The sequence below is a fragment of the Leucoraja erinacea genome, chromosome 4 (assembly GCF_028641065.1).
Source record: "Leucoraja erinacea ecotype New England chromosome 4, Leri_hhj_1, whole genome shotgun sequence".
In the NCBI taxonomy this organism is placed as follows: Eukaryota; Metazoa; Chordata; class Chondrichthyes; order Rajiformes; family Rajidae; genus Leucoraja; species Leucoraja erinaceus.
Genome location: NC_073380.1, coordinates 4,465,558 through 4,491,296, shown reverse-complemented (window position 1 = coordinate 4,491,296; position 25,739 = coordinate 4,465,558). Strand labels below are relative to the sequence as shown.

At 45.6% G+C, this 25,739-nt stretch overlaps 1 protein-coding gene across 6 annotated transcripts in view; it reads left to right on the top strand.

Annotated features, from left to right (window-relative positions):
* LOC129696109 (DNA topoisomerase 1-like) overlaps window positions 1–23,084 on the top strand; it is a 69,780-nt gene extending 46,696 nt beyond the window's left edge. For all 6 annotated transcript variants that reach the window (XM_055633567.1, XM_055633566.1, XM_055633569.1 and 3 more), the window contains 11 exons: window positions 1,158–1,280; window positions 4,146–4,333; window positions 7,725–7,869; window positions 8,679–8,822; window positions 13,068–13,253; window positions 16,004–16,072; window positions 16,272–16,386; window positions 18,069–18,196; window positions 19,201–19,295; window positions 21,112–21,261; window positions 22,766–23,084. In XM_055633567.1, coding sequence (XP_055489542.1) covers window positions 1,158–1,280; window positions 4,146–4,333; window positions 7,725–7,869; window positions 8,679–8,822; window positions 13,068–13,253; window positions 16,004–16,072; window positions 16,272–16,386; window positions 18,069–18,196; window positions 19,201–19,295; window positions 21,112–21,261; window positions 22,766–22,868 — 1,446 coding nt within the window. In that variant the 3' untranslated portion in view covers window positions 22,869–23,084. The remainder of the gene's footprint in view (window positions 1–1,157; window positions 1,281–4,145; window positions 4,334–7,724; window positions 7,870–8,678; window positions 8,823–13,067; window positions 13,254–16,003; window positions 16,073–16,271; window positions 16,387–18,068; window positions 18,197–19,200; window positions 19,296–21,111; window positions 21,262–22,765) is intronic.
* Window positions 23,085–25,739: the final 2,655 nt, after the last annotated feature.

The following is a 25,739-nucleotide window of genomic DNA, read 5'->3' as shown; positions in this document are numbered from 1 at the left end:
GAATGTCAAAGAAATGTTAATGCTCTGAGATGCGGACTATTATCGGAGAATAGTACGTCAAGGAAGGTAGCCACTCATCTCCAGGCAGTGGAAGGTCTGTCCCACTGCTTGGCTTGTTTTTGGATGCCTTCTATTTTAAATGTGTTGCATAAATTGTTAGAATTTAGCGATACAGAATGAAAACCGGCCCATTGACCCACGAGCCCGGGGCGACCAGTCACCCTGTACACGAGCACTATCCTACACGCAATGTACAATTTACAGAAGCCAATTAATCTACACACCTGCCTGTCTTTGGAGAGTGGAAGGAAACCAGAGCACCTGGAGAAAACCCACTCGGTCTCAGGGAAAATGTGCAAACTCCATACAGACAGCACCTGTAGTCTGGATCAAACTGGGGTCTCTGGCACTGTACAGCAGCAACACTTTCGCAGGGCCACTATGTGTTCTTGGAGCAGCACAATATTTTACCATTGAGGTTTTCAAGAAAGGTTGGGGATTTTGCATATCAATTAGAGTATTCAAAGGTGACATAGACGTGTACAGCACAGGAACAGGCCCTTGAGCCCACAATGTCCATGGCAAACATGATGCTCAGTTAAACTAATCTCTGCCTGCATGTGATCCATATCCCCACATCCCCTGTATAGCCATGTGCCTATCTTCAAAACCTCAAACAGTGGTGCTAACCTCCATCGAGGAAAGCCAAACCAATTCCTGCAGGTGACCTCTTTCTAGAAGATGGAATACCAGTTAACATCAGCGTGACCGATGCAGACTCCTGGACTAGTCGTATTTGTCCAATGCTGATGATTGTAATCCAGTTTCTATCTTGTTTGTGGAGTGGGGGTTGCATGGCAGCTTAGGCCAGGCGCAATCCTTCACTTTCTCTCCCTCACTTTTTCATTACTTTTAATCTTTCCCGATCACTTGTTAGGCACTGCATTTCCAACATAAGTAAGTGTCTGCAAAGTGTTAATCAACGCCACTGCTCCGTAAGTTTATATGACATGTATAAACTGATTTGTGCTCGAGTACTAAGTTGCATTACAGGCCTGAAAGACAGGCTATAAAAGTGCAACTTTGAACCGATTTGAGTGTTAGATCTCGATTATAATTGTACCTCCTTTACTGTTTATGGATTTGCTCCTGGACAGGAAATGAGCGGCTCAGAGCAGTCGATAATCACCAACATAAATAAATGTGATTTTAGCCGTCTTCATCAATACTTCACTGAAAAGACAGAGGCCAGGAAAATGTTATCCAAAGGGGAAAAACAGGTAAGAGATATTTGTCAGGTAGAAAATATTTCACTTGTTCAATCAGTTAGCACTCGCTTAGAAGTGCTCATTTAGTACTTGTTTAGAGATACAGCATGGAAACAGGCCCTTCGGCCCACCGGGTCCACGCTGAACATGGTCACCCATAGGTAGACAAAAATGCCGCGGGCTGTGAGGCTGCTAAACAGTCACTCTGTTCTCACCGTCACCTGATTCTGCGGCTTTGCACTGACATTTTAATAACTCTGGCACTGGCCACTCAAATCAGCTGCCCTGGACATTTTAATGATTGGTTTACTGTATTTTAATGTTGCTGTTTTACCTGCTTTTAACTATTTATACTGTTTCATCAGGGACTGGATTGTTTTTTATTGTTATTATGTGTGAAATGTTTTAAGTTTCATGTGCGATGCTCCGATATTCCCTGGGAAACGTCTTCTCATTTTGCACTGTACAACTGTTGCTTTGCAAGATGATTTGATTTGATTTGAAAAAATGCTGGAGAAACTCAGCGGGTGAGGCAGTATCTATGGAGCGAAGGAATATGTGACGTTTCAGGTCGAGACCATGGTCACCCAAACGTTAGTTCTATCCGACACAGACCAGGGACAATTTACAGAAATGTTTTTGGGCTGTGGGAGGAACCCGGAGAAAGCCCACAGTCCCGGAGAGAACGTACAAACTCAGTACAGACAGCACCAATAGTCAGGATGGAAGCCGGTCTGTGGCGCTGTAAGGCAGCAGCTCTACCCTTCTGCCACTGTAAGGCAATGAATGATGCTGAGGTACAATCTAAGTATTTGCAGTTCTCCAGAGGAAACAAGGGGGAACCTACTTTTTCAAGCTTTTTCAAACTTAAGGTTTTATCGATTAAATTAAATCTGTTGGCTATAAATATGCAAATTGTGCCATGAAGTTGGAGGTGAAAAAATGTGTAGGAAGGAACTGAACTGCAGATGATGGTTTACACAAAGATAGGCACAAAATGCTGCAGTAACTCAGCGGGACAGGCAGCATCTCTGGAGAGAAGAAATGGGTGACATTTCTGGTCGAGACCCTTCTTCAGACAGGAACGATTCCTTGTTGGCTGAGGGGAAGGTGATAAGGAGGCATGCTGTTCAGTTTGCTCAAGATAGATGAGAAAACCGTAATAAGAAACCCTGATGCCGTTTTGTGGTGGTCTGAAAATGATTGTTGAAAAACACAAGGCTGGTAAATCGAGTGTGCCTTTTACCTACTAAACAAAATCCATTCCTTAGTAGCCAATTGGGGGGGATTCTTTCTAATGTTCAAGGGCATTTATGCTTTTATCCAACTGAATTTTAGAATAGAATAGAAGAATAGTGGGTGGTCTTATTCAAACACAAGATAGTAAGGAGGCTTGACAGGATAGATGTTGAAGATAGACACAAAATTCTGGAGTAACTCAGCGGGTCAGGCAGCATCTGTGGAGAACGTGGATAGGTGACGTTTCACAGAGTGCTGGAGTAACTCAGCGGGTCAGGCAGCATCTGTGGAGAACGTGGATAGGTGACATTTCACAGAGTGCCGGAGTAACTCAGCAGGACAGGCAGCATCTCTGGAGAAAAGGAATAGGTGACGTTTTGGGCTGAGGCCCTTCTTCAGACACCTCCAGAGATGCTGTCTGACCTGCTGAGTTCTACTAACATTTTGTGTCTTATCTTCAGTGTAAACCAGCATCTGCAGTTCCTACCTGCGCAGGGTAGATGTTGAGTTGTATTTGCTTTTGGAAAAGTCACATAAGAGGCAGAGTTACAAGATCAGATAACAAACTATTTGAGACGATTCCCAAAGAGTAGTGAATCTCTAGAATTCTCTACGTCAGGGGAGTAGAGGCCAGATCATTAGAAATACAAGGTAGAGATAAATGTCCGAAGGGTTGGGGAATTGAGGGCTATGGGGAAACAAGTTCACGTTATAGGAGCAGATTAGGCCATTTGGCCCATCAAGTCCACTCCGCCATTCATGGCTGATCTGTGGATAAATGTGAGGTTATCCACTTTGGTACCAAAAACAGGAAGGCAGATTACTATCTAATTGGCGTCAAGTTGGGAAAAGGTGAAGTACAACGGGATCTGGGGGTCCTTGTTCATCAGTCTATGAAAGTAAGCATGCAGGTACAGCAGGCAGTGAAGAAAGCGAATGGCATGTTGCCCTTCATAACAAGAGGATTCGAGTATAGCAGCAAAGAGGTCCTTCTGCAGTTGTACAGGGCTGTAGTGAGACCACACCTGGAGTATTATGTACAGCTTTGGTCCCCTAATTTGAGGAAGGACATTCTTGCTATTGAGGGAGTGCAGCGTAGGCTTACAAGGTTAATTCCCGGGATGGCGCGACTGTCATATGCTGAGAGAATGGAGCGGCTGGGCTTGTATACTCTGGAGTTTAGAAGGATGAGTGGGTATTTTATTGAAACATATAAGATTGTTGAGGGTTTGGACACGCTAGAGGCAGGAAACATGTTCCCGATGTTGGGGGAGTCCAGAGCCAGGGTCCACAGTTTAAGAATAAGGAGTAAGCTATTTAGATCGTAGACGAGGAAACACTTTTTCTCACAGAGAGTGGTGAGTCTGTGGAATTCTCTACCTCGAGGGCAGTGGAGGTCAGTTCTCCGGGTACTTTCAAGAGAGAGCTAGATAGGGCTCTTAAAGATAGCGGAGTCAGGGGATATGGGGAGAAGGCAGGAACGGGTACTTACTGATTGGGGATGATCAGCCATGATCACATTGAATGGCGGTGCTGGCTCGAAGGGCCGAATGGCCTACTCCTGCACCTATTGTCTATTGTAAAATGGGTGGAACTAAGTGAAGTATGGAGTGAGAATACAGGCATTATTCCTTGCAGAAATTAAAGATGAAAGAAGCCAAAGTGACTGAGAAATATGGCTACTGTATAATGGACGGGCACCGGGAAAGAATTGCCAACTTCAGAATTGAGCCACCGGGGCTTTTCCGTGGCCGTGGTGACCACCCAAAGATGGGAAAGCTGAAGAAAAGGATCATGCCAGAAGACGTCATCATCAATTGTAGCAAGTAAGCAGATTCAATGATCAATCCAAAAAATAAACGCTGTCCTGTGCTAGATATCATTTTTATCTTTCCACCTTTGAATCCTTGCATTATCAACACCCAAATTGGTTTCCTTTAACAATATTGGCAGTATGTATGCGGCTAAACGTTTCTGTAGAATCATACAAGCTATCCCATCTACGCTAGTCCCATTTGCCTGCTATGGCCCCACATCCCTCTATACTTTTCCTATCCACTCACCTGTCCAAATGAATTTGTGATTGAAAAGAAAATGCCTCTACACCCACATCTAGCAGCTTGTTCCATACACCCACCAACTTCTGTGTGAAAAGTTTGCCCCTCAGGTTCCTGGTAAATCTTTTCCCTCTCACCTTCAACCTGCAGTATGTCGTCTGGTTCTCGATTCCCCACCTCTGGGTAAAGGACTGCGGATTCACCCTCTCTATTCCCCTCATGATTTTATACACCTCTATAAGATCATCCCTCAGCCTCCTGTGCTCCATGGAATAAGGTCCAAGCTTGTGGAGCAGCCACTCCCATTAGCTCAGGACCATGACATTTGCTTCTCTTTGCAAACTGAGCCTGTGAATGCCCTTTGTAAATACTCCAGGTTTATCGAGCATTACAGCCTGCCCAAGATTTAGTTATGAGGTCTTGCACCTTATATAACCTCCTCAGGACATTCTTCCTCATTCCTCATAAAGCCGCAGGCCGCTAGGCCATGCTCCAGCGGCCCTCTCCACCCCAAGCCCAAGCAGCGGCATTGATCGCTTTGAGCTGGTCTCTGACCAAACACAAGCACCTTGCACTAATTTTTGATGATCAGCCATGATCATATTGAATGGCGGATTATCCAAAATCAGTACCCCGTTCCTGCTTTCTCCCCCATATCCCTTGATTCCAAGTAATGAAGTAGATTAAATTACAAAGTAGAAGCGGAGACACAGATCCCATTGTTTAATTCGAAGATGGACACAGAATGCTGGATTAGCTCAGCGGGACAGGCAGCATCTCTGGAGAGGATGATTGGGTAATGTTTCGGGTCGAGACACTTCTTCAGACTGATGTCAGGGGAGTGGGCGGGACAGAGAAAGAATGTAGTCAGAGACAATAAGACGTGGGAGAACTGGGGAGGGGGAGGGGATGGAGGGAGAGGGAAAGCAAGGACTATATCAAAGCGAGACCAAGCGCAGGCTCGACGATCGTTTCGCTGAACACCTCCGCTCAGTCTGCCTAAACCTACACGATCACCCGGTTTTCAGCACTTAAACTCCCCCTCCTATTCCTGATCTGACCTTTCTGTCCCGGGCCTCCTCCATTGTTAGAGTGAGGCCCAGCGCAAATTGGAGAACCAGCATCTCATATTTCGCTTGGGTAGCTTACACCCCAGCGGTATGAACAGTGGTCTGAAGAAGGGTATCGACCCGAAACGCAACCTGTTCCTTCCCTCCATAGATGCTGTCTCAATTCAATTCAATTCAATTCAACTTTAATGTCATCGCACAAATACAAGTATCAGTACAACGAAATGCAGTTTTGCGTCAGTCCGTAGTAGTAGTTGTACATAAAGAGAAAAAAAAACAAGAAAAAAAATAGAAAGAGAGAAGATACAGAATAATCAGGAAATACAGAATAATTAAACAATGGGGACGGAGGGACCAGAGAAATCTATCGTCAGGACTCCGAGTTCAGCAGTGTGATTGTGTTGTTATAGAAGCTTTTCCTCATCCTGCTGGTACGTGACCTGAGGCTCCTGTACCGCCTCCCTGATGGGAGGAGGGCAAACAGTCCATGGTTGGGGTGTGAGGGGTCTTTGATGATCTTCCCAGCCCGTCTCAGACACCGTTTTCGGTGGAGGGCATCCATGGCAGGGAGCGGGGCACCGATGATGTGCTGCGCGGTTTTCACCACCCGTTGTAGTGCTTTCCTGTCCGCAGCAGTGCAGCTGCTGTACCATACCGTGAAGCAGGTGGTCAGGATACTCTCTATGGTACAGCGGTAAAAGTTGGTCAGGATCTGGGGGGACAGGTGGGCTTTCTTGAGCCTCCTAAGGAAGTAAAGGCGCTGCTGTGCCTTTTTGATCAGCTTGGAGGTGTTGAGGGACCAGGACAAGTCCTCCGAGATATGCACTCCGAGGAATTTATAGCTGGAGACGCGCTCCACCTCAGTCCTGTTGATATGGATGGCGGTATGACTGCCTCCTCTGGTCTGCCTGAAGTCGACAATAATCTCCTTCGTCTTTTTGGAGTTGAGGATGAGGTTATTGTCGGCACACCAGGTGGTCAGGTGCTGGATCTCATCCCTGTAGGCTGACTCATCGTTGTCGCTGATCAGTCCTACTACCGTGGTATCGTCAGCAAACTTAATAATGGCGTTGGATCCGTACTTTGGGATGCAGTCGTGGGTGAAGAGGGAGTAGAGGAGAGGGCTGAGCACACAGCCCTGTGGCACTCCGGTGTTCAGTGTTATAGTGGAGGAGGTGAGGTTATTGACCCTAACAGACTGTGGTCTGTTAGTGAGGAAGTCCAATGTCCAGTTGCAGAGGGAGGTGGAGATGCCAAGTCCACTGAGTTTGGTGATCAAGCTGGCTGGGATGACGGTGTTAAAGGCAGAGCTGAAATCAATGAACAGCAGCCTGATGTAGGAGTTATGAACGCTATGAACATTGTCTTCTCAAACTTACTTTCCCCCTCTCGCCATCCCCTCCCCCCCACCATTCTTACTGTCTCCAACTACGTGTTATCTCTGCACCGCCCACTCCCCTGACATCACTGAGGAAGGGTCTCGACCCGAAACATCACCAATTCGTTCTTTCCAGAGATGCTGCCTGTCCCGCTGAGCTACCTTTATTTAAACCAGCACCTGCAGTTCTTTCCTACACATTTTGTCCCATTGTTTAATGATGATTTCACTCACCAGTTCAAACATAGATGGAAAAAAATCATAGTATTATTGAATAGGCATTTTCTGAATGAATGAATGAATGTATGAATGAATACGTTATTGTCACATGTGACAAGTCACAGTGGAATTCTTTGTTTTGCATCTGCAAGGTATGAAAAGAGTCGCTACCTAAAGGCCACTGACAAAGTTCCAAATTATCCCACGCCAGGTCCTCTTTGTTCTCCCTCCCTCACAGCGCTTCCCCCCAGGCCAGGTCCTCCTTTGTCCTTCCCCCTCTCCTCACAGTGGGCGATTGTTGCTAAGTATTCTCGGCTATATTTTGCTGTCGATGCCCCTTTCTGAGACTTGTTAAGTTCCTAAAGTACACGAAGCTTCCCTGCTCACAGTCTGTTAATGAGTGATCCAGATGTAATTTGCACAAACATAGTTTGTTCAACTGTATTGCCTCTTTGTTAACTGTATTTTTCTAAATTGAACGTATTTGATCCAGAGATGCAAAGATCCCAGTGCCACCAGCAGGGCATCATTGGAAGGAGGTGCGTTTTGATAATAAAGTCACCTGGCTGGCATCCTGGGTGGAGAATGTCCAGGGACAAAATAAATACGTCATGCTAAACCCCAGCTCCAAACTTAAGGTGTGTATATTTCTAGCCATTTCCTTCTCAAGATTGATTACACTATCCTATATTCTGAGTAGAAACAAGAAACTGCAGATGCTAGCGTACACAAGAGGAGACATTTACATTCACTGTGTAATTGAAACCGAGAATACTATTGGGAAAATACTATTCCGTTCCACATCAGCCATTGAGGTGTGTAGGAAGCAACTGCAGATGCTGGTTTAAACCACAGATGTTTCCACTAGTGGGAGAATCTAGGAGAGTCATAGCCTCAGAATTAAAGGAGGTTCTTTTAGGAAGGAGATGAGGAGAAATTTCTCATGAGTGTGATGAATCTGGATTATTTCGCCACAGACGTCCGTGGAGGCCAAGTCAGTGGATATTGTTAAGGCAGAGATAGAAGATTCTTGATTAGTGCGGGTGTCAGGGGTTATGGGGAAAAGGCAGGAGAATGGGGTTAGGAGGGAGAGATAGATCAGCCATGATTGAATGGCGGAGTAGACTTGATGTGCCGAATGGCCTAATTCTACTCAGATCACTAATGATCTTATAGCCACAAAATGCTGGAGCAACTCAGCGGGACAGGCAGCATCTGTGAAGAGAAGGAATGGGTGATGTTTTGGGTCAAGACCCATCTTCAGATTGAGAGTCAGGGGAGAGGGAGACTAGTGATATGAACCTGAAACATCTTGTGTCTATCTTCAGCCATTGAGGTGTTGTGTCCCAGTTAGCTGAATGCTAAACTCAAAAGAAAAGTGAATTGTTATCTCCAATAAGTAACTGAGAAACACAAGTGACGTTATGTTTTCTGTTGAAACCTACAGGGTGAGAAGGATTTGCAGAAGTATGAGATTGCCCGGCGCTTGAAGGGCAGGATCAATGCGATCCAACGTGATTATCGTGCAGCTTGGAAGTCAAGGGAAATGAAGACACGACAACGAGCAGTGGCTCTTTATTTCATCGACAAAGTACAGTTTTGGGTGTTTGTGCACCAATGCATTACAATATTTCCCCTTTTTAAGTTTAGGTTTATTGGCCATGTATTCACATACAAGGAATTTGCCTTGGTGCTCCACCCACAAGTGACAACATGACACACAGTGACAGTTAGGAATGACACATAAAACATTAAACATTAATAATAAAACATTATTGATTAAACATGTAAGATAAGCTTAAAATGTTTTCTCTGTTGTGAGTTTGATTCTAAGAATTTGGATTAGTAACACAAGTTCACTTGTGTTTCTCCCTTTAATCTAAAAAAAACCCCTCTGTTCCTTCATGTGCCTAATCTCTATGCAAATCTATTTTGGGATCTGCTTCCATCAATATTGCTGTCAAGTTCTCCACGATCATGATGAAATACCATATTCTATTTAAATGCGTTTATGACCTACTTGTGGGAGCAAACATTCTCCCTGATTGTTAATCAAAAGTCTTCATAATGTTGAATTTTCCAGTTGGTATTTTTGTCATTGGGATATGTAGTAAGGATCTGCAGTTGCTTGTTTAAACCAAAGATAGCCACAAATTGCTGGAGTAACTCAGCAGGACAGGCAGCATCTCTCGAGAGAAGGAATGGGTGACGTTTCGGGTCAAGAAGTGTTTCGACACAGTCACCCATAACATCCTGCTTACCAGACTTAATGACCTTGGCATTGAAGGTTCTGCACTCAGCTCGCTCCGTTCCTACCTTTCCAACCGATCCCACTTCACCTCTCTCCATAACCACACCTCTGCCACAGCCACTGTCACTCAAGGCATTCCCCAAGGCTCTGTTCTCGGTCCCCTCCTCTTCATCATCTACATCCTTCCCCCTTGGTCATATACTCCGTCACTTCAAACTGGACTTCCATTGCTATGCTGATGACACCCAGATCTATCTCAGCACCAAGTCCCCCCACCACCCCCCTCTCTCCCATATCAACCCCTGCCTGTCAGCCATCAAATCTTGGATGCAACTCAACTTCCTTAAATTAAACAGTAACAAAACAGAATTTCTCCTCATTGGCTCCAAATCAACACTTACCAAAATTAACAACCCCACTCTCACTATTGACGGCACCACTGTCTCCACATAGAAACATAGAAACATAGAAAGTAGGTGCGAGAGCAGACCATCAGGTCCATCGAGCCCGCACCGCCATTCGCTCATGGCTGAACACTAAACAGACACACTTACCCACAAACAGTAGACACAAGACACAGAACACAAGACACTACCCTCCCCTTTATACCGCTATCACCCCTCTCCACCCCAAGAACCTCGTGATCTCCTGGGGGAGGCAAAAAACCGGATAAAAACCCAGGTCCAATTCGGGAAAAAAATCCGGGAAATTCCTCTCCGACCCCAATCTAGGCGATCGACACTTGTCCAGGAGATCACTCAGGTCTTACTATACTAACCATACCTAGGTCCATATCCCTGCCCTCTCCCCGTAGCCCCTTATCCCCTTGGCAGCTAAAAAACCATCTATTTTAGTCTTAAATATATTTAAAGTTTCTGCTTCCACTGCTCCCTGGGGCAGTGAATTCCATAAATTAACCACCCTCTGGGTGAAGAAGTTCTTCCTCATCTCAGTTTTAAAAGAGCCCCCCCTTATTCTGCAACTATGTCCCCTAGTTCTAGTTTCCCCGATCATTGGGAACATCCTCGGTGCATCCACCCGATCAAGGCCCCTCACGATCTTATATGTTTCAATGAGATCGCCTCTCATTCTTCTAAACTCCAAAGAGTAGAGTTCCAGCCTACTTAACCTTTCCTCATATGTCAATCCCCTCATTGCAGGAATTAATCTTGTAAACCTTTGCTGCACTGCCTCCAGGGCTAGTACATCCTTTCTTAAGTATGGACCCCAGAACTGTACACAGTATTCCAAATGTGGTCTCACTAATACTGTGTACAGCTGCAGCAAGACCTCCGTGTTTTTATACTCAATCCCCCTAGCAATAAAGGCCAAAACTCCATTGGCCTTCCTGATTGCTTGCTGCACCTGCATACTAACTTTCAGTGATTCATGTACTAATACCCCTAGATCCCTTTGCGTTGCATTACAACGCAGCTCCTCCTCATTTAGAAAATAACTTGCCCTATCATTTTTTTTCCCAAAGTGAATGACTTCACATTTATTAGTATTAAATTTCATCTGCCAAGTTGTTGCCCACTCACCTAGCTTATCTATATCCTTTTGCAGACTCTTCCTATCCTCCTCATCCCCTACTTTTCTTCCCATTTTTGTATCGTCCGCAAATTTTGATATATTACACTTGGTTCCCTCCTCCAAATCATTTATATAAATTGTGAACAACTGGGGTCCCAGCACCGACCCTTGCGGAACCCCGCTAGTTACCGGTTGCCATCCCGAGTATGAACCATTTATCCCCACTCTCTGCTTCCTATTTGTTAGCCAATCCTCTACCCATGCTAATATATTACCCCCAATCCCATAATTTTTTATTTTTAGCAATAGTCTCTTATGTGGCACCTTGTCAAAAGCCTTTTGGAAGTCCAAGTATACCACATCCACCGGTTCCCCTTTATCCACCCGGGTTGTTACTTCCTCAAAGAATTCGAGCAGATTCGTTAAACAGGACTTCCCCTTCACAAAACCATGCTGGTTCAGTCCGATGAAGTCATGTTTATCCAAGTGCCCCGTTAGTGTTTCCTTAATAATTGTCTCTAACATTTTACCCACCACCGATGTTAGACTAACCGGTCTATAGTTACCCGCCTTCTGTTTACTTCCTTTTTTAAATATAGATGTTACATTGGCCATTTTCCAATCCACTGGGACCGTTCCTGCCTCCAGGGAGTTTTGGAAAATTATCACCAATGCATCCACAATCCCCACCGCTATCTCCCTCAAGACCCTTGGATGTAATCCATCAGGCCCAGGGGATTTATCCTCCTTCAGTCTCATTAATTTCCCTAATACCACCTCCTTGGTGATCTTAATAGTATTTAGCTCCTCCATTCCTACCGCCCCCTGTTTATCCAGCGTTGGAATATTTTTTGTGTCTTCTATGGTGAAGACTGATACAAAATACTCGTTTAATGCCTTTGCCATTTCCATGTTCCCCACCAACAACTCTCCAGTCTCACCCTCCAATGGACCAACGTTCACCTTAGCCACCCTTTTTATTTTTATATAGCTATAAAAACTCTTACTATTAGTTTTTATGTTGTTCGCTAAATTCCTTTCATAGTCTATTTTCCCCGTCTTAATTAATCTCTTAGTTATTTTTTGCTGACCTTTAAATGCTTCCCAATCCTCCTCAGGTCCGCAACCTTGGCGTGATCTTTGACTCAACTCTCTCCCTTGAGCCTCAGATTCACCATGTTGTCAAAACATCATTTTTTCACCTCCGCAACATTGCCAAAATCAGACTCTCTCTCACACCCCCCCGCTGCTGAAAGACTCATCCATGCCTTCATCTCTTCCCGACTGGACTACTGTAACTCTCTTCTCTTTGGCATTAATTCCAGCAACATCAACCGACTCATAGAGTGATACAGTGTGGAAACGGGCCCCTCAGCCCAACTTGTCCACACCAGCCAACATGTCCCATCTACATTAGTCCCACCTGCCAGAATTTGGTCCATATCCCTCCAAACCTGTGCTATCCGTGCACTTCCTACCGGGAGCCGCGGTCTCCGGTAGGAAGCGGCCAATTCGGACACTCCAAGCCGCTGAGAGTGTTCTTCCCACACATCATCCAGCAAGAGGGCCTGAAACATCGGGCCGTCCTTAGCGGCGACTGAGGAGGCCTCAATAGGCCCCTGGCCATGGGTGAACAGGAGGAAGAGTACTGAACTTTGGTGCCTTCCCTCACAGTGGGGAAACGTTGATCCTGCTGTGGGGGATGTTTTTTTGTTTTATGTTCTAGTGTTGTGTTTATCTTATTTGTGAAAATATATAAATTTAAGATATTTTCCATCGTATTCAAGTTACTCAATTTAAGGAAACTTCCACAGCAGCTCAAATTATTACACTAAGGAATGCATGTTTTACATCTGCCCGAGGAGAGTAGAGCACACTTGGCTGTCACGAGGGGGAAACAAAGTTAATCTCACATTTCACTGCACCAATTGGTGAATGTGACAATAAATGTACTTTGTCCTTTACTTGGCTTTTGATTGAATAGTCAGATTTCACTCTGTATGTTTCTTGATAACAGGGCTGTAATGAGCTTGTTTGTCTGTGCCTCTACAGTTAGCTCTGAGAGCTGGGAATGAGAAGGAGGAAGGAGAGACTGCCGATACAGTTGGTTGTTGCTCACTCCGTGTGGAACATATAAGGCTGCACAATCACATCGATGGCATGCAGTGTGTGGTAGAATTTGACTTCCTGGGAAAAGACTGTATCCGATACTACAATAAAATTCCAGTGGAAAAACAGGTACCGATTGTAACTTCAGTAAGGAATGCATATACATTGCAAAATATCTGCAACATCTTCACCTGCGTCAATGCAGCTCTTTCAATTATTCCAGCTATGTCTGTTTACAACCAGAAGTGCCACTATTCAAAAATCTCCACTAATTCATTCAGTGATGAGAGAGAGTCATGGTACGGATTAATAAGTCGCACAGACCCGTAGAGATCTACACACACTGACCCACAGAGATCTAGTCACACACTGACCCGTAGAGATCTACACTCACTGACCCACAGAGATCTAGTCACACACTGACCCGTAGAGATCTACACACACTGACCCACAGAGATCTAGTCACACACTGACCCGTAGAGATCTACACAAACTGACCCGTAGAGATCTAGTCACACACTGACCCGTAGAGATCTAGTCACACACTGACCCGTAGAGATCTAGTCACACACTGACCCGTAGAGATCTAGTCACACACACTGACCCGTAGAGATCTACACACTGACCGTAGAGATCTAGTCACACACTGACCCGTAGAGATCTAGACACACACTGACCCGTAGAGATCTAGTCACACACTGACCCGTAGAGATCTAGTCACACACTGACCCGTAGAGATCTACACACACACTGACCCGTAGAGATCTACACACACTGACCCACAGAGATCTAGTCACACACTGACCCGTAGAGATCTACACACACTGACCCGTAGAGATCTAGTCACACTGACCCGTAGAGAGCTACTCACGCTGACCCGTTGAGATCTAGTCACACTGACCCGTAGAGAGCTACTCACGCTGACCCGTTGAGATCTAGTCACACTGACCCGTAGAGATCTACTCACGCTGACCCGTTGAGATCTAGTCACACTGACCCATAGAGATCTAGACACACTGACCCGTAGAGATCTACACACACTGACCCGTAGAGTTCTACACACACTGACCCGTAGAGATCTACACACGCTGACCCGTAGAGATCTACACAAACTGACCCACAGAGATCTAGTCAGCTAATTTAAGAGGCAACAATGAGATTGCTAACATGGCCTTGATGTTTGAGTTACTGCAGATAAATTGGAGTCATTTCCCAATTGTGGCTGTTACTGAAAATGTGAATCTTGGATGTAATGGATCTCCATTTCCATTTACCAGGGATGGCATTTGCCTGGTAAAGAATTAAGAATGCCTCCACCCTCCAGATTATACCACTAATTTACACGCATTTATAGCAATGCCAATTTAGTTCATGTGATAGGAGCAGAATAAGGCCTTTCAGCCCATCAAGCTCATTAGTACGGGTGTTCAAACTCCAACACCCTTACTAATCAAGTATCTATCTATGCCTTAAAATATCCATTGACGCCCTCCACAGCCGTCTGTGGCAATGAATTCGACAGATTCACCACCCTCTGACTAAAGAAATTCCTCCTCTCCTTCCTAAAAGAATGTCCTTTAATTCTGAGGCTATAACCTTAGTGCCAACTAGTACATGATTGGGAGGTAACTGCCAAAGCCAAAGGAAATACATGTGGTTACCTGGTAAAGATGCAAACATCACATAGAGGGCACCAGAGGCCAGGATCACCTCACCCCCCACCCCCCCCCCCCCCCCCCCCCCCCCCCCCCCCCCTCCCCCCCTCGGCTCACCTATCTACCTATTACTAGCTTTTTCCCTCTTACAACAATCAAGGTTCAACCCAGCAAGTCACCTATCCATGTTCTCCACAGATGCTGCCTGACCCGCTGAGTTACTCCAGCACTGTGAAACGTCACCTATCCATGTTCTCCACAGATGCTGCCTGACCCGCTGAGTTACTCCAGCACTCTGTGAAACATCACCTATTCATGTTCTCCACAGATGCTGCCTGACCCGCTGAGTTACTCCAGCACTCTGTGAAACGTCACCTATCCATGTTCTCCACAGATGCTGCATGACCCACTGAGTTACTCCAGCAATCTGTGAAACGTCACCCATCCATGTTCTCCACAGATGCTGCCTGACCCGCTGAGTTACTCCAGCACTCTGTGAAACGTCACCCATCCATGTTCTCCACAGATGCTGTATCCTATGGCATTGTCAGGACTGTAACTGTAGCACTTTCATCATCCGCAAGCCTTATAGGATGAGCACCAAATGTAAGGACGCCATGGCTAATTATTGAATCCTTGCATTTGTTTCCCTGAGCCGAGTGACAATTGCAAGCCTGGACCTTTGTGCTGTGTGCAGCATGTTGAAATACTGAAGCCCTGGCTGTGATTGTGAAGCCTCCATTACCCGCCCTCCCTGGGTTACAGACGTCTGACATAGCCACACCCACATATTGTATTTTTGTTCCAGGAATCTGCATACTTTGTGAAATTACTTGAGCATCTACTTCTCCCGGGAAGTACTGATCAGATAAACAATCTGTATTCTTGGATGGATACACAGAATCATTTGACGAGGAGAAAAGAAGCACTGCTCAGCGTCTTAGCCCCTGTTCATCCTCTGTTAATTTTAATAAAAAGCAGATTATTTGGTCATGTATGTTGTCCATTAGCATTTGGTATTTTAGTGATTCATTTAGTGACAAAAAACAACTGAACTTGTTTTTATTTATGGGACCATGTGCATAATTTGACTGGTTCGGTGACGACACAGTCGTAGGACATTTAGATGGTGAAGAGCATTGAGATGCCCTGAAATAATGAAAATAATTGTATGATTGCAACTTTCACAACTTCTGAATAAACTATTTATAATTCTTTCTGAAGGTATTCAAGAATCTAAAGTTATTCACGGAGAATAAGGATCCTACAGATTGCCTGTTTGACAGATTGAACGTACGTTTGTCCCGTATGGCCTTAACTGATGTAGATTAAGCAAATGTTCTGGGGACTTTGCCCTTCTGAAAACCTGTTTTGAAATAATGGATAGACTAATACATTCAAATCTGCTAACTTTCATTCACTATGGATAAAATATGTGTCTTTCTGGAAGTGAGTGAGAGAACTAAAGTTTATTTTCTTTTTTTAACCACAGACCTCAAATCTGAACAAGCACCTTCAAGAGTTAATGGAGGGACTTTCAGCCAAGGTGTTTCGAACGTACAATGCCTCCATTACACTGCAAGAACAGTTGGAAGATTTGACAAACCGTATGTGACTACTGTCCTGTCGTGTGTTTGAGTTTAGATTAGAGATGCAGCGCGGAAATAGGCCATTCACCCCATCGAGTTCACACTGACCAGCGATCCCCGCACACTGACACTCCTACACTGGGGACAATTTACATTTATACCAAGTTAATTAACCTACAAACCTGTATGTCTTTCGAGTGTGGAGGGAATCACCAAGGCAAATTTCTTGTATGTATACATATTTGTCTAATAAAATTTATTCAATTCAATTCAACTGAAGGTCTTGGAGAAAACCCACGCGGTCACAGGGAGTACGCACAAACTCTGTACAGACAAGCGCCCGTAGCCAGGATTGAACCCGGGTCTCTGGCGCTGCAAGCGCTGTAACAACTCAAGATTTCCTTGAGCTGTTAAATAAGACTCGGAGCGACTCGTAGCTGCTGGAGTCGTCCTGGTCGGAGTCGGAGAGAGAATCTGCGGATGGGCTCCTGCCGGCCATGGGCAGGCCGGGCATCTGCTGGAGCTGCTGGTGCCGCTGGTGACAGCTGCAACCTCCTCCCCCTCCCATACCCAGCCCCAAGCCCAGAGTCCGGGCCAGACGAGCGCGGCCCAGACGAGCGCTGGGCTGGAAGAGGCTGAGCCCAGGCTGGCGCTCTGGCGCAGACGAGGCCGGGGCCCCCGCTCCTCCTCGTGGTTGTGGATGAAATGGCAGCAGGTACCGTAGGGGCAGAAGCCGGTGGTGTGCAAGATGGGGCACAGCTCCATCCTGTGCATGGGGTAGCGGCTGAGGGAGAGCAGCTCGGCCAGGCCGTGGGCGAACTGGCACATCACCGTAGTGGCCTATCGGGGAGCGGATTCCTCTGGAGTTGAGCGGGGTTGGGCTGGAGTTGGCGCTGGCTGTTGGTTCTCCGTGCAGGTTGTGGGCCTGTGGGTTCTCCGCGCAGGCTGTGGGCCTGGGGCCGCTGGCGCTGTTGGTCAGGGCTGTCGGTTGGCCCGGCAGGGGAGGCGGTGTCCCGTCGGTCCGGATGTCTCCGGCCACCCCCCCGGCGGAGATGGGACACTCGAGTGAAGGGGGGGGGGGGGGGGGTGGGGACTGTCCAGTGGTGGTTCGGCAGCGCTTGTGGCGCGGGGGACCCAGGTTCAATCCTGGCTGCGGATGAGGCGCGGTTCTGTGTGCGTGCAGCTGCTGAGAGCCTGTCCAGTCTACCCCCCCGTCCCAGGTCTCCCACTGAATCTGCCCCCCCAAAATAATTGGACCCAAACTATACCCACTGAAAACAGCGCTTTGTTTGAGTTTAATTTATAGCGTTTGACCCTTGACAAATACAGGAGGTTTGGAGGTTAATTGGCTTGGTGTAAATGTAAAAATTGTCTTGTGTGTAGGATAGTGTCAGTGTGCAGGGATCGCTGGTCGGTGCCGACTCGATGGGCATATACCTCAGACCCTGCACCACTGTACTACCGTAACAACAAGTTGGTGCTGAATCATTTTCACAAGATCATGTGATAGGAGTAGAATTAGGCCATTCGGCCCATCAAGTCTACTCTGCCATTTAATCATGGCTGATCTATCCTAACTCCATTCTCCTACCTTCTCCCCATAACCTCTGACACTGCATCCTTATGCAGCCGAAACAATTTGTAGATGTTGCTGTAATTATTTAATCAGTGATGTGGTTTGTCTGTATTTGTCTTTGTAGCTGACGACAGTGTTGCTGAAAAAATCCTGTCCTACAACAGAGCGAACAGAGCAGTGGCCATTCTCTGCAACCACCAGAGGGCACCACCCAAAACCTTTGAGAAATCGATGAAAAATATTCAGGCCAAGGTAAAATGTCTTGACAACTAAAGCAGAAATTAACTGAAAGAAGCACAACACGATTGTTGGGTAGTGTTATTGTTTGGGCCAGCACACAATGTGATAGCTTAGTTTAGTGATGCAGCGTGGCTACAGTACCTTCAGCCCACCGAGTCCGTACCTAGCAGTGATCCCCGCACATTAACACTGTCCTACCCACACTAGGGGTAATTTACACTTACACCAAGCCAATTTACCTACAAACCTGCACTGTGGAGTGGTCTTTAGAGTGTGGGAGGAAACTGAAGATCTCAGAGAAAACCCACTCTGTCACGGGGAGAACGTGCAAACTCTGCACAGACAGTTGGGATCGAACCCTGGTCTCTGGCGTTGTGAGGAAGCAACTCCACCACTGCGCCATTGTTTCCACCCCTAATGTTCTGTAAAAGAGCATAACCAATCATCTTGTGCAAGTAAATCTATTCCTTTTTAATGGCCAGTTGTGCGTTGCAATATTGTGAGCTGTTTTAAATTGGGCTACAGACCTAAATCTACCTCTGGTTTCCAGGCCTTTCCTGGGTGGTGGGTGTATGGAACAATGCGGTCGGGCAGTTGAGGCAGGTAGTATAACAGCATTTAAACTAAGAAAGAGTGATAGTTAAATGGTTTCAAGTTCAAGTTACATTTATTGTCACATGCACCAATTGATACAGTGAGTTACCATACAGCCATACAAATAAAAATAACACAATACATGATAGTTTAACATAAACATCCACCACAGAGGAATCAACGTTCCCACTGTGAGGGAAGGCAATAAAGTTCAGTCATATTCCTCATTGTTCACCCGTGGTCGGGATCTTTGAGCCCTCCGCAGTCGACGCTACGGTGTTCAGGCCCTCTCGCCGGGATGATTCGGAACTCCGACGTCTAAATGGAAGAACACTCGTCCAGTTTAATACTTGACCTGGGAGCAGGTGAGTGTGGCAGTAACAAACGGGCTGTGATTTAAGAGTTCCTTTTTCAATTGGCAGATTGATGCAAAAATAGAACAAATTGCTGCAGCTCAGAAAGATCTGAAAATTGCCAAGAAGGATTGCAAAGAGAAGAAAGATGAAAAATCTGAACAGTAAGTACGGAATACTCAGTAAGTCATTTCTTACCACAGAATGAAACGTTTTTACCACCCAGCTGATACAAATTCACTTTTATCTTGTGTTGAAGTATTTTCCTACTGTTTACTCTGGGTAAATGATGCTTTATGAAACTGAGCCCAGCACTGAGAGTCCAGCACCAGGGCAGAACTCCCATAAAGGTTCATTGCCATTCAATTGGTTCAAGGCTACGCCATTGATCCGCCAGGGTTGTATAACACCTAATGTTACCCTAACAAAGGACAACGGTAGAGCTGCTGCCTCACAGTGCTTGCAGTGCCGGGTTCCATCTCGACTACGGGTGCTGTCTATACGGAGTTTGCACGTTCTCCCTGTCACTGCGTGGGTTTTCTCCAAGATCTTCAGTTTCCTCCCACACTCCAAAGACGTGCAGCTATGTAGGTTAATTGACTTGGTGTATGTGTAAATTGTCCATAGTGTGTGTAGGATCTCTTTCCTGTTTCCGCGTTGTATCTCTAAACTAAACTAAACCAATATCAATCTTGGCCGTACCAGCTTTTCAGAGAAGAGTTCCATTTTTATGTTTTTCTTTGTCTGAAGATATTTCATGGTATCATCAATGTGTCAATGATAAAGTTCTGTACTTTAGTTCCACACTAGGTGTTTTCCGTTTGTAGGCCATGTTATCTTGTGAAAATATCTAGTGAATGTTTAATTATCGACACGATGTAGGACCAGCACATTCGCTCTTCTTTCCCTCTGTAATCAGACTACTGAATGGTCCTTCCATAAGCTAGGGCGCAGTCCTGATCTGCCAACATTACACCCTTGGACTTTTCCTCTAACTATAACACTAGAATGCTGTAGCACTATATGCTCTTGGGTATTTTTTTTTCTGCACTACCTGGTGTACTTATGTATAGAGCTGTGGCTCTATAAGGCGTTGGTCAGGCCATTTTGGACTATAGTGGGCAATTTAGGGCCCCAGAATCTGAGGAAGGATGTGCTGGCCCTGGAGAGGGTCCAGAGGAGGTTTACAAGAATGATCCCAGGAATTAGTGGGTTAACATCTGATGAGCGTTTGACGGCACTGGGCCTGTACTCGCTGGTGTTTAGAACAATGAGGGGGGACCTCACTGAAACGTACAGAATAGTGAAAGGCTTGGATAGAGTAGATGTGGAGAGGATGTTTCCACTAGTGGGAGAGTCTAGAACCAGAGGTCGTAGCCTCAGAATTAAAGGATGCTCTTTTGGGAAGGAGATGAGGAGGAATTTCTTTTGACAGAGGGTGGTGAATCTGTGGAACTCTTTGCCACAGATGGCTGTGGAGGCCGTCAGTGGATATATTTAAGGCAGAGATAGATAGATCCCTGATTAGTACGGGTGTCAGAGGTTATGGGGTGAAGGCTGGAGAATGGGGTTAGGAGGGAGAGATAGATCAGCCATGATTGAATGGCGGAGTAGACTTGATGGGCCGAATGGCCTAATTCTGCTCCTATCACTTATGCATCATGACTTATGACAGGCTTGATTGTACTTGTGTATAGTATGATTCGATGGGTAGCACGCAGACTAAGCTTTTCACTGTCACTCGGAACACATGACAATAACAATAAACTAACCCAAATGTTTGGGGAGGAAGCAATAGACTTCCAGCAGTTAATTGTTTAAAACATGTATATGGAGGAAGAGTAGTGAGGGTGGAAGAAAGATGAAATCTTGACCAAAGTTTATTGGTCTTGGTGAGCGGTGGGAAGGGGGACCTGATTGAAAACTAGTTATTCTCAAAATGATTTCCTAAAGGAATTTACATGAAGTTTCTTTGTGTAGGATGGTGGAAAAGAAGAAGAAACTTATCGAAAAGCTGGAAGAACAACTGAAAAAACTGGAGGTTCAGGCAACAGACAGAGAGGAGAACAAGCAGATTGCGTTGGGCACGTCCAAACTGAACTACCTTGACCCCAGGATCACTGTGGCTTGGTGAGCAAGAATTACAGAAAATAAAACTTATTGTTGCAGTAGTACAAGACGTTGGTGTAGCTCCAGTTGGAGTATTGTGTTCTCTTGTGCTATTGGAAAAAAATATCATTAAGTTGTAAAGGGTGCGGAGAAGATTTATGAGGATGTTGCCAGGACTTGGCCTGAGGGTTGGACAGGTTAGGACTTTATTCCCTGGAGAGCAGGAGGATGAGTGTCATTTAAGAATATGAACAAGAGTGTACAAAATGACGAGGAGTAGAGATAGGGTAAATACACAGTCTTTTTCCTGGGATTGGGGAATCAAAAATTACAGGGTGTGAGTTTACGGTGAAAGGGGAAAGATTTAATAGGAATCTGAGAGGAATTCTTCTCACACAGAATGGAATGAACTGCCATAGGAGGGAGATGGTGCAGATAAAATAACTTTTATGTTTAAGAAAGAACTGCAGGTGCTGGAAAAATGCTGGAGAAACTCAGCGGATGAGGCAGCATCGAAGGAGAAAAGGAATAGGCAATGTTTCGGGTCGAGACTGATGTCGGGGGGGGTGGGGGAAAAAAAGGAAGAGGCGGAGATGGGCTTGTGGGAGAACTGGGGAGGGGAAGGAGGGAGGGAAAGCAAGAACTATCTGAACATTTTATAAGACATTTGGAAGGTTCGTGGATATGAAAGGTTTATAGGGTAAACATGAGCAAATGGGAACAGCTTCGATGGGATGTCGTGGTTGGCATGGATAAGTTGACTTGAAGTGCCTGTTTTTGTGCTATATGGGTCTAACATACACAACTGCTTTAGCCATTGCAGTGAGGAATGGGAATCTGATGCACACAAAAATAGTAGTTGGGATGGGAGTTGATGTCAAGCAGTTTTTGCAGCAGCTTGTAATTAGTAAATATGTGGCATCCGCTCCCACAAACTCGGATGTTCAATGAGTTACTGTTCTAAGGTGGTGCTGGTTCGACAGGCCGAATGGCCTACTCCTGCACCTATTGTCTATAAATGGTTTTCTCCATTCAAGACTTCAGCTTATTTCATTTACAGTTACTATACAATTTACAGCAATTATTTTCTATTTGGCTTTCATTATTTTGTATTTCTAATGTCTTTTTGAAAGGACGTTCCTTTAGGAAGGAGGAATTTCTCTAGTTAAAGGGTGGTGAATGTGGAATTCATTGCCACAGAAGGCTCTGGAGGCCAAGTCAATGGATATTTTTAAGGTGGAGATTGATAGATTATTGATTAGTTCGGGAGTCAGGGCTTATGGGGAGAAGGCAGGAGAATGGGGTTAGGAGGGAAAGATACATCAGCCATGATTGAATGGCAGAGAAGACTTGATGGGCAGAATGGCCCAATTCTACCCATCGCTTATGAAACCTTTGTTTTTTCTTCTGACCATTTGGGATGTGATTATCTGAAGTGTTAGTGTCATGGTGATTTATTAACTTGCAGTCTAAAGAATTCCCAGCATAAGTGAATTGTGTGATTACCAATCCATCTTATCTCTAGGTGCAAGAAATGGGGCATTCCGATTGAGAAGATCTACAATAAGATGCAGAGAGACAAATTTGCCTGGGCCATCGATATGACAAAGCGGGATTTTAAATTCTAAAACAAATGGTCACCTCAAAGCAATTACTGAATACCTCAGGCAGTCAAAACATATAACATTATAAAGATATGTGCTTCATCACTCCTCTGAATCTGTTTTTGTTAATTTTGTATTAGTTATAAATTTGTATGTAATATTTTGATATGTTTTCTTTGTGCACATTTGGTAGGAAATATTCATGGAAAGAATTAAGATTAAAGTTAATGATAAATACAAGCCTAATGAAAGTTTCCTTTTATCTGCAGTGTACATCCATAAGCACATGCAGGAAATGACTTGTTTAAAAAAAAAGTAGAATCTTCATTGTAAGCATCTTATGTTACCTGTAACGTACACTACCACTGCCTGTATAGACAACTTGGTGCAGGCCAAACTATGGGCAATGTCATTGCTCCAAATCAAATGACGGCAAGTGCAATAAAACGAGAAGTGTAAAATGAAAACCTGCCTATAAATTGGTGCTAATGTGGGATTTGTACTTGAGTCCAGGTGTAATCCAGATATTGATCGTCATGAAGCAGCACAGGTGTGGTTTACACCCAAACATAAGAGCAGCATCATTGTGGTTGAGTCCTTCACTGACGTTGCACATCTCTGCACTCTGCAGTGTCCACAGAGCACCAGCCTTGAAGGCACACTGCAAGGCAGCAATCCCCAGCCAATACTATACATAAGACTTACATAAGATCAAAGTGATAGACCATTCGGCCTATCAAGTCTACTCTGCCATTCAATCATAGCTGGTCTATCTTTCCTTCCCAAACCCATTCTCCTGTCTTCTCCCCATAACCCCTGACACCCGTACTAACCAATATCCACTGACTTGGCCTCCACTGCTGTCTGTGGCAATTAATTCCACAGATTCACCACCCCAGGTGACTGAAGAAATTTCTCCTCATCTCAAAGGTAAGTCCTTTTATTGGGCTGAAGATGACCAACCTTATTTCATCCCATACACACTACACAATCATTCATAAGGGACACATACGTTTGCTCAACGGCATAAATCGACTTGTGACTGCACAGCAACTGAAAGTGGCCTTTTTAACCCACCTTATCCATGCATAGAAAACAATTAATTGCAGGAGTAGGCCATTCAGCCCATCGAGTCAGCCATTAATATATGATCAAGGATGATCATCCAGAATTAGTACCCCGTTCCTGCTTGCTCCCCATATCCCTTGATTCCGTTAGCCTTCCGAGCTATATCTAACTCATGAAAATATCCAGCGAATTGGCCTCCACAACTCTCTGGGTGAGAAAGTTATTCCTCATCTCAGTCCTAAATGGCTTGCCCCTTATTCTTAAGGTAACACTAACCATAACTACGCTAATTCCATGAAATGCGCACTTTGGTCCGCCCGAACTTTGTCAACCTACCGGCAGAGTGAGATGTCCATCGGGGAATGTTGCTGACTGTCCCGCTGCAGACTGCAGGAGTACATGCTGAGGGACGCTCTGAAGCTCGGTGCAGCCAACGCCAAGGCTCTGTGGGGGAGGACCACCGACTAGGGTCCTTCCGCTGCTGGACATTTGCGGGGGAAGAGTCTGGTGGGGACACCCCTCAAACAGAGGAAGGGAGATCACGGGGGAGGCAGGGGTGTTTTGTTTAAAAATGGATGCAAACTCTAATGAACTATTGAACGTACGTACAGACACTGGGAATGTAAGTTTATTGTACATATATTTTCTGCATAAAGTTGATTTTTTGGATAGAAAACCCCAGGGTGCCGCAGCGGTAGAGTTGCTGTCTGTCAGGAGTTTGCACGTTCTCCCCGTGACTTGCGTGGGTTTTCTCCAGTTGCTACACTCCAAGGAGGTTCAGCTTTAGGTTAATTGGCTTCGGTAAATTGTCCCCAGTGTGTGTAGGATAGTGTTAGTGTGCAGGGTGATCGCTGATGTGTGCCGTCTCGGTGGGCCAAAGGGCCTGTTTCTGAGCGGCATCTCTAAATCTAGAGTTGGCCTCGCCTCCTTTGACCACATTTACCTCTTGGTCAGATAACTTGCTGGTAAAGGAGAGCAGTTTAACTTGGCGACATAGAGTGTGATACAGTGTGGAAACAGGCCCTTCGGCCCAACTTGCCCACACCGGCAAACATGTCCCAGCTGCACTGTTCTCACCAGCCTGCGTTTAGTCCATATCCCTCCAAACCTGTCCTGTCCTGTCGGCAGCTGTGGCAGGGACTGAATGCAATCACCTCCTACAAGGCAAAACCAGGAGGCAGCTCGAACGTCGGTGTAACATCACTCCCTGACGAGCTCAATGTGTTTTACGCACGCTTTGACAGGGAGAATACTGATGTGCCTTCCCGATCCCCCATTCGCTGTGATGGCATTTCAGTCTCAGTCACAGAGGCCGATGTCAGGAAATCCTTCAGAGGGGTGAACCCCCGAAAAGCACCTGGTCCTGATGGTATACCCGGCCGTGTTCTAAAAACCTGTGGGGACCAACTGGCGGGAGTTTTTACGGACATTTTCAACCTCTCACTTCTGAGGTCTGAGGTCCCCACCTGCTTTAAAAGGGCATCAATTATACCAGTGCCCAAGAAGAGTAAGGTGACGTGCCTCAATGACTATCGACCAGTGGCACTAACGCCGGTGGTGATGAAGTGCTTTGAGAGATTGATCATGGAGCAAATCAACTCCTACCTCGACAAAAACCTGGACCCACTGCAGTTCGCTTACCGCCACAACAGATCAACGGTGGATGCGATCTCGCTGGCCCTCCACTCCGTACTGGACCACTTGGACAACAAAAACTCATATGTCAGGCTGTTATTCATTGATTACAGCTCGGCATTTAACACAATCATCCCCTCCAAACTGGTTACCAAACTCGCAGAACTGGGCCTCTGCGCATCCCTCTGCAAC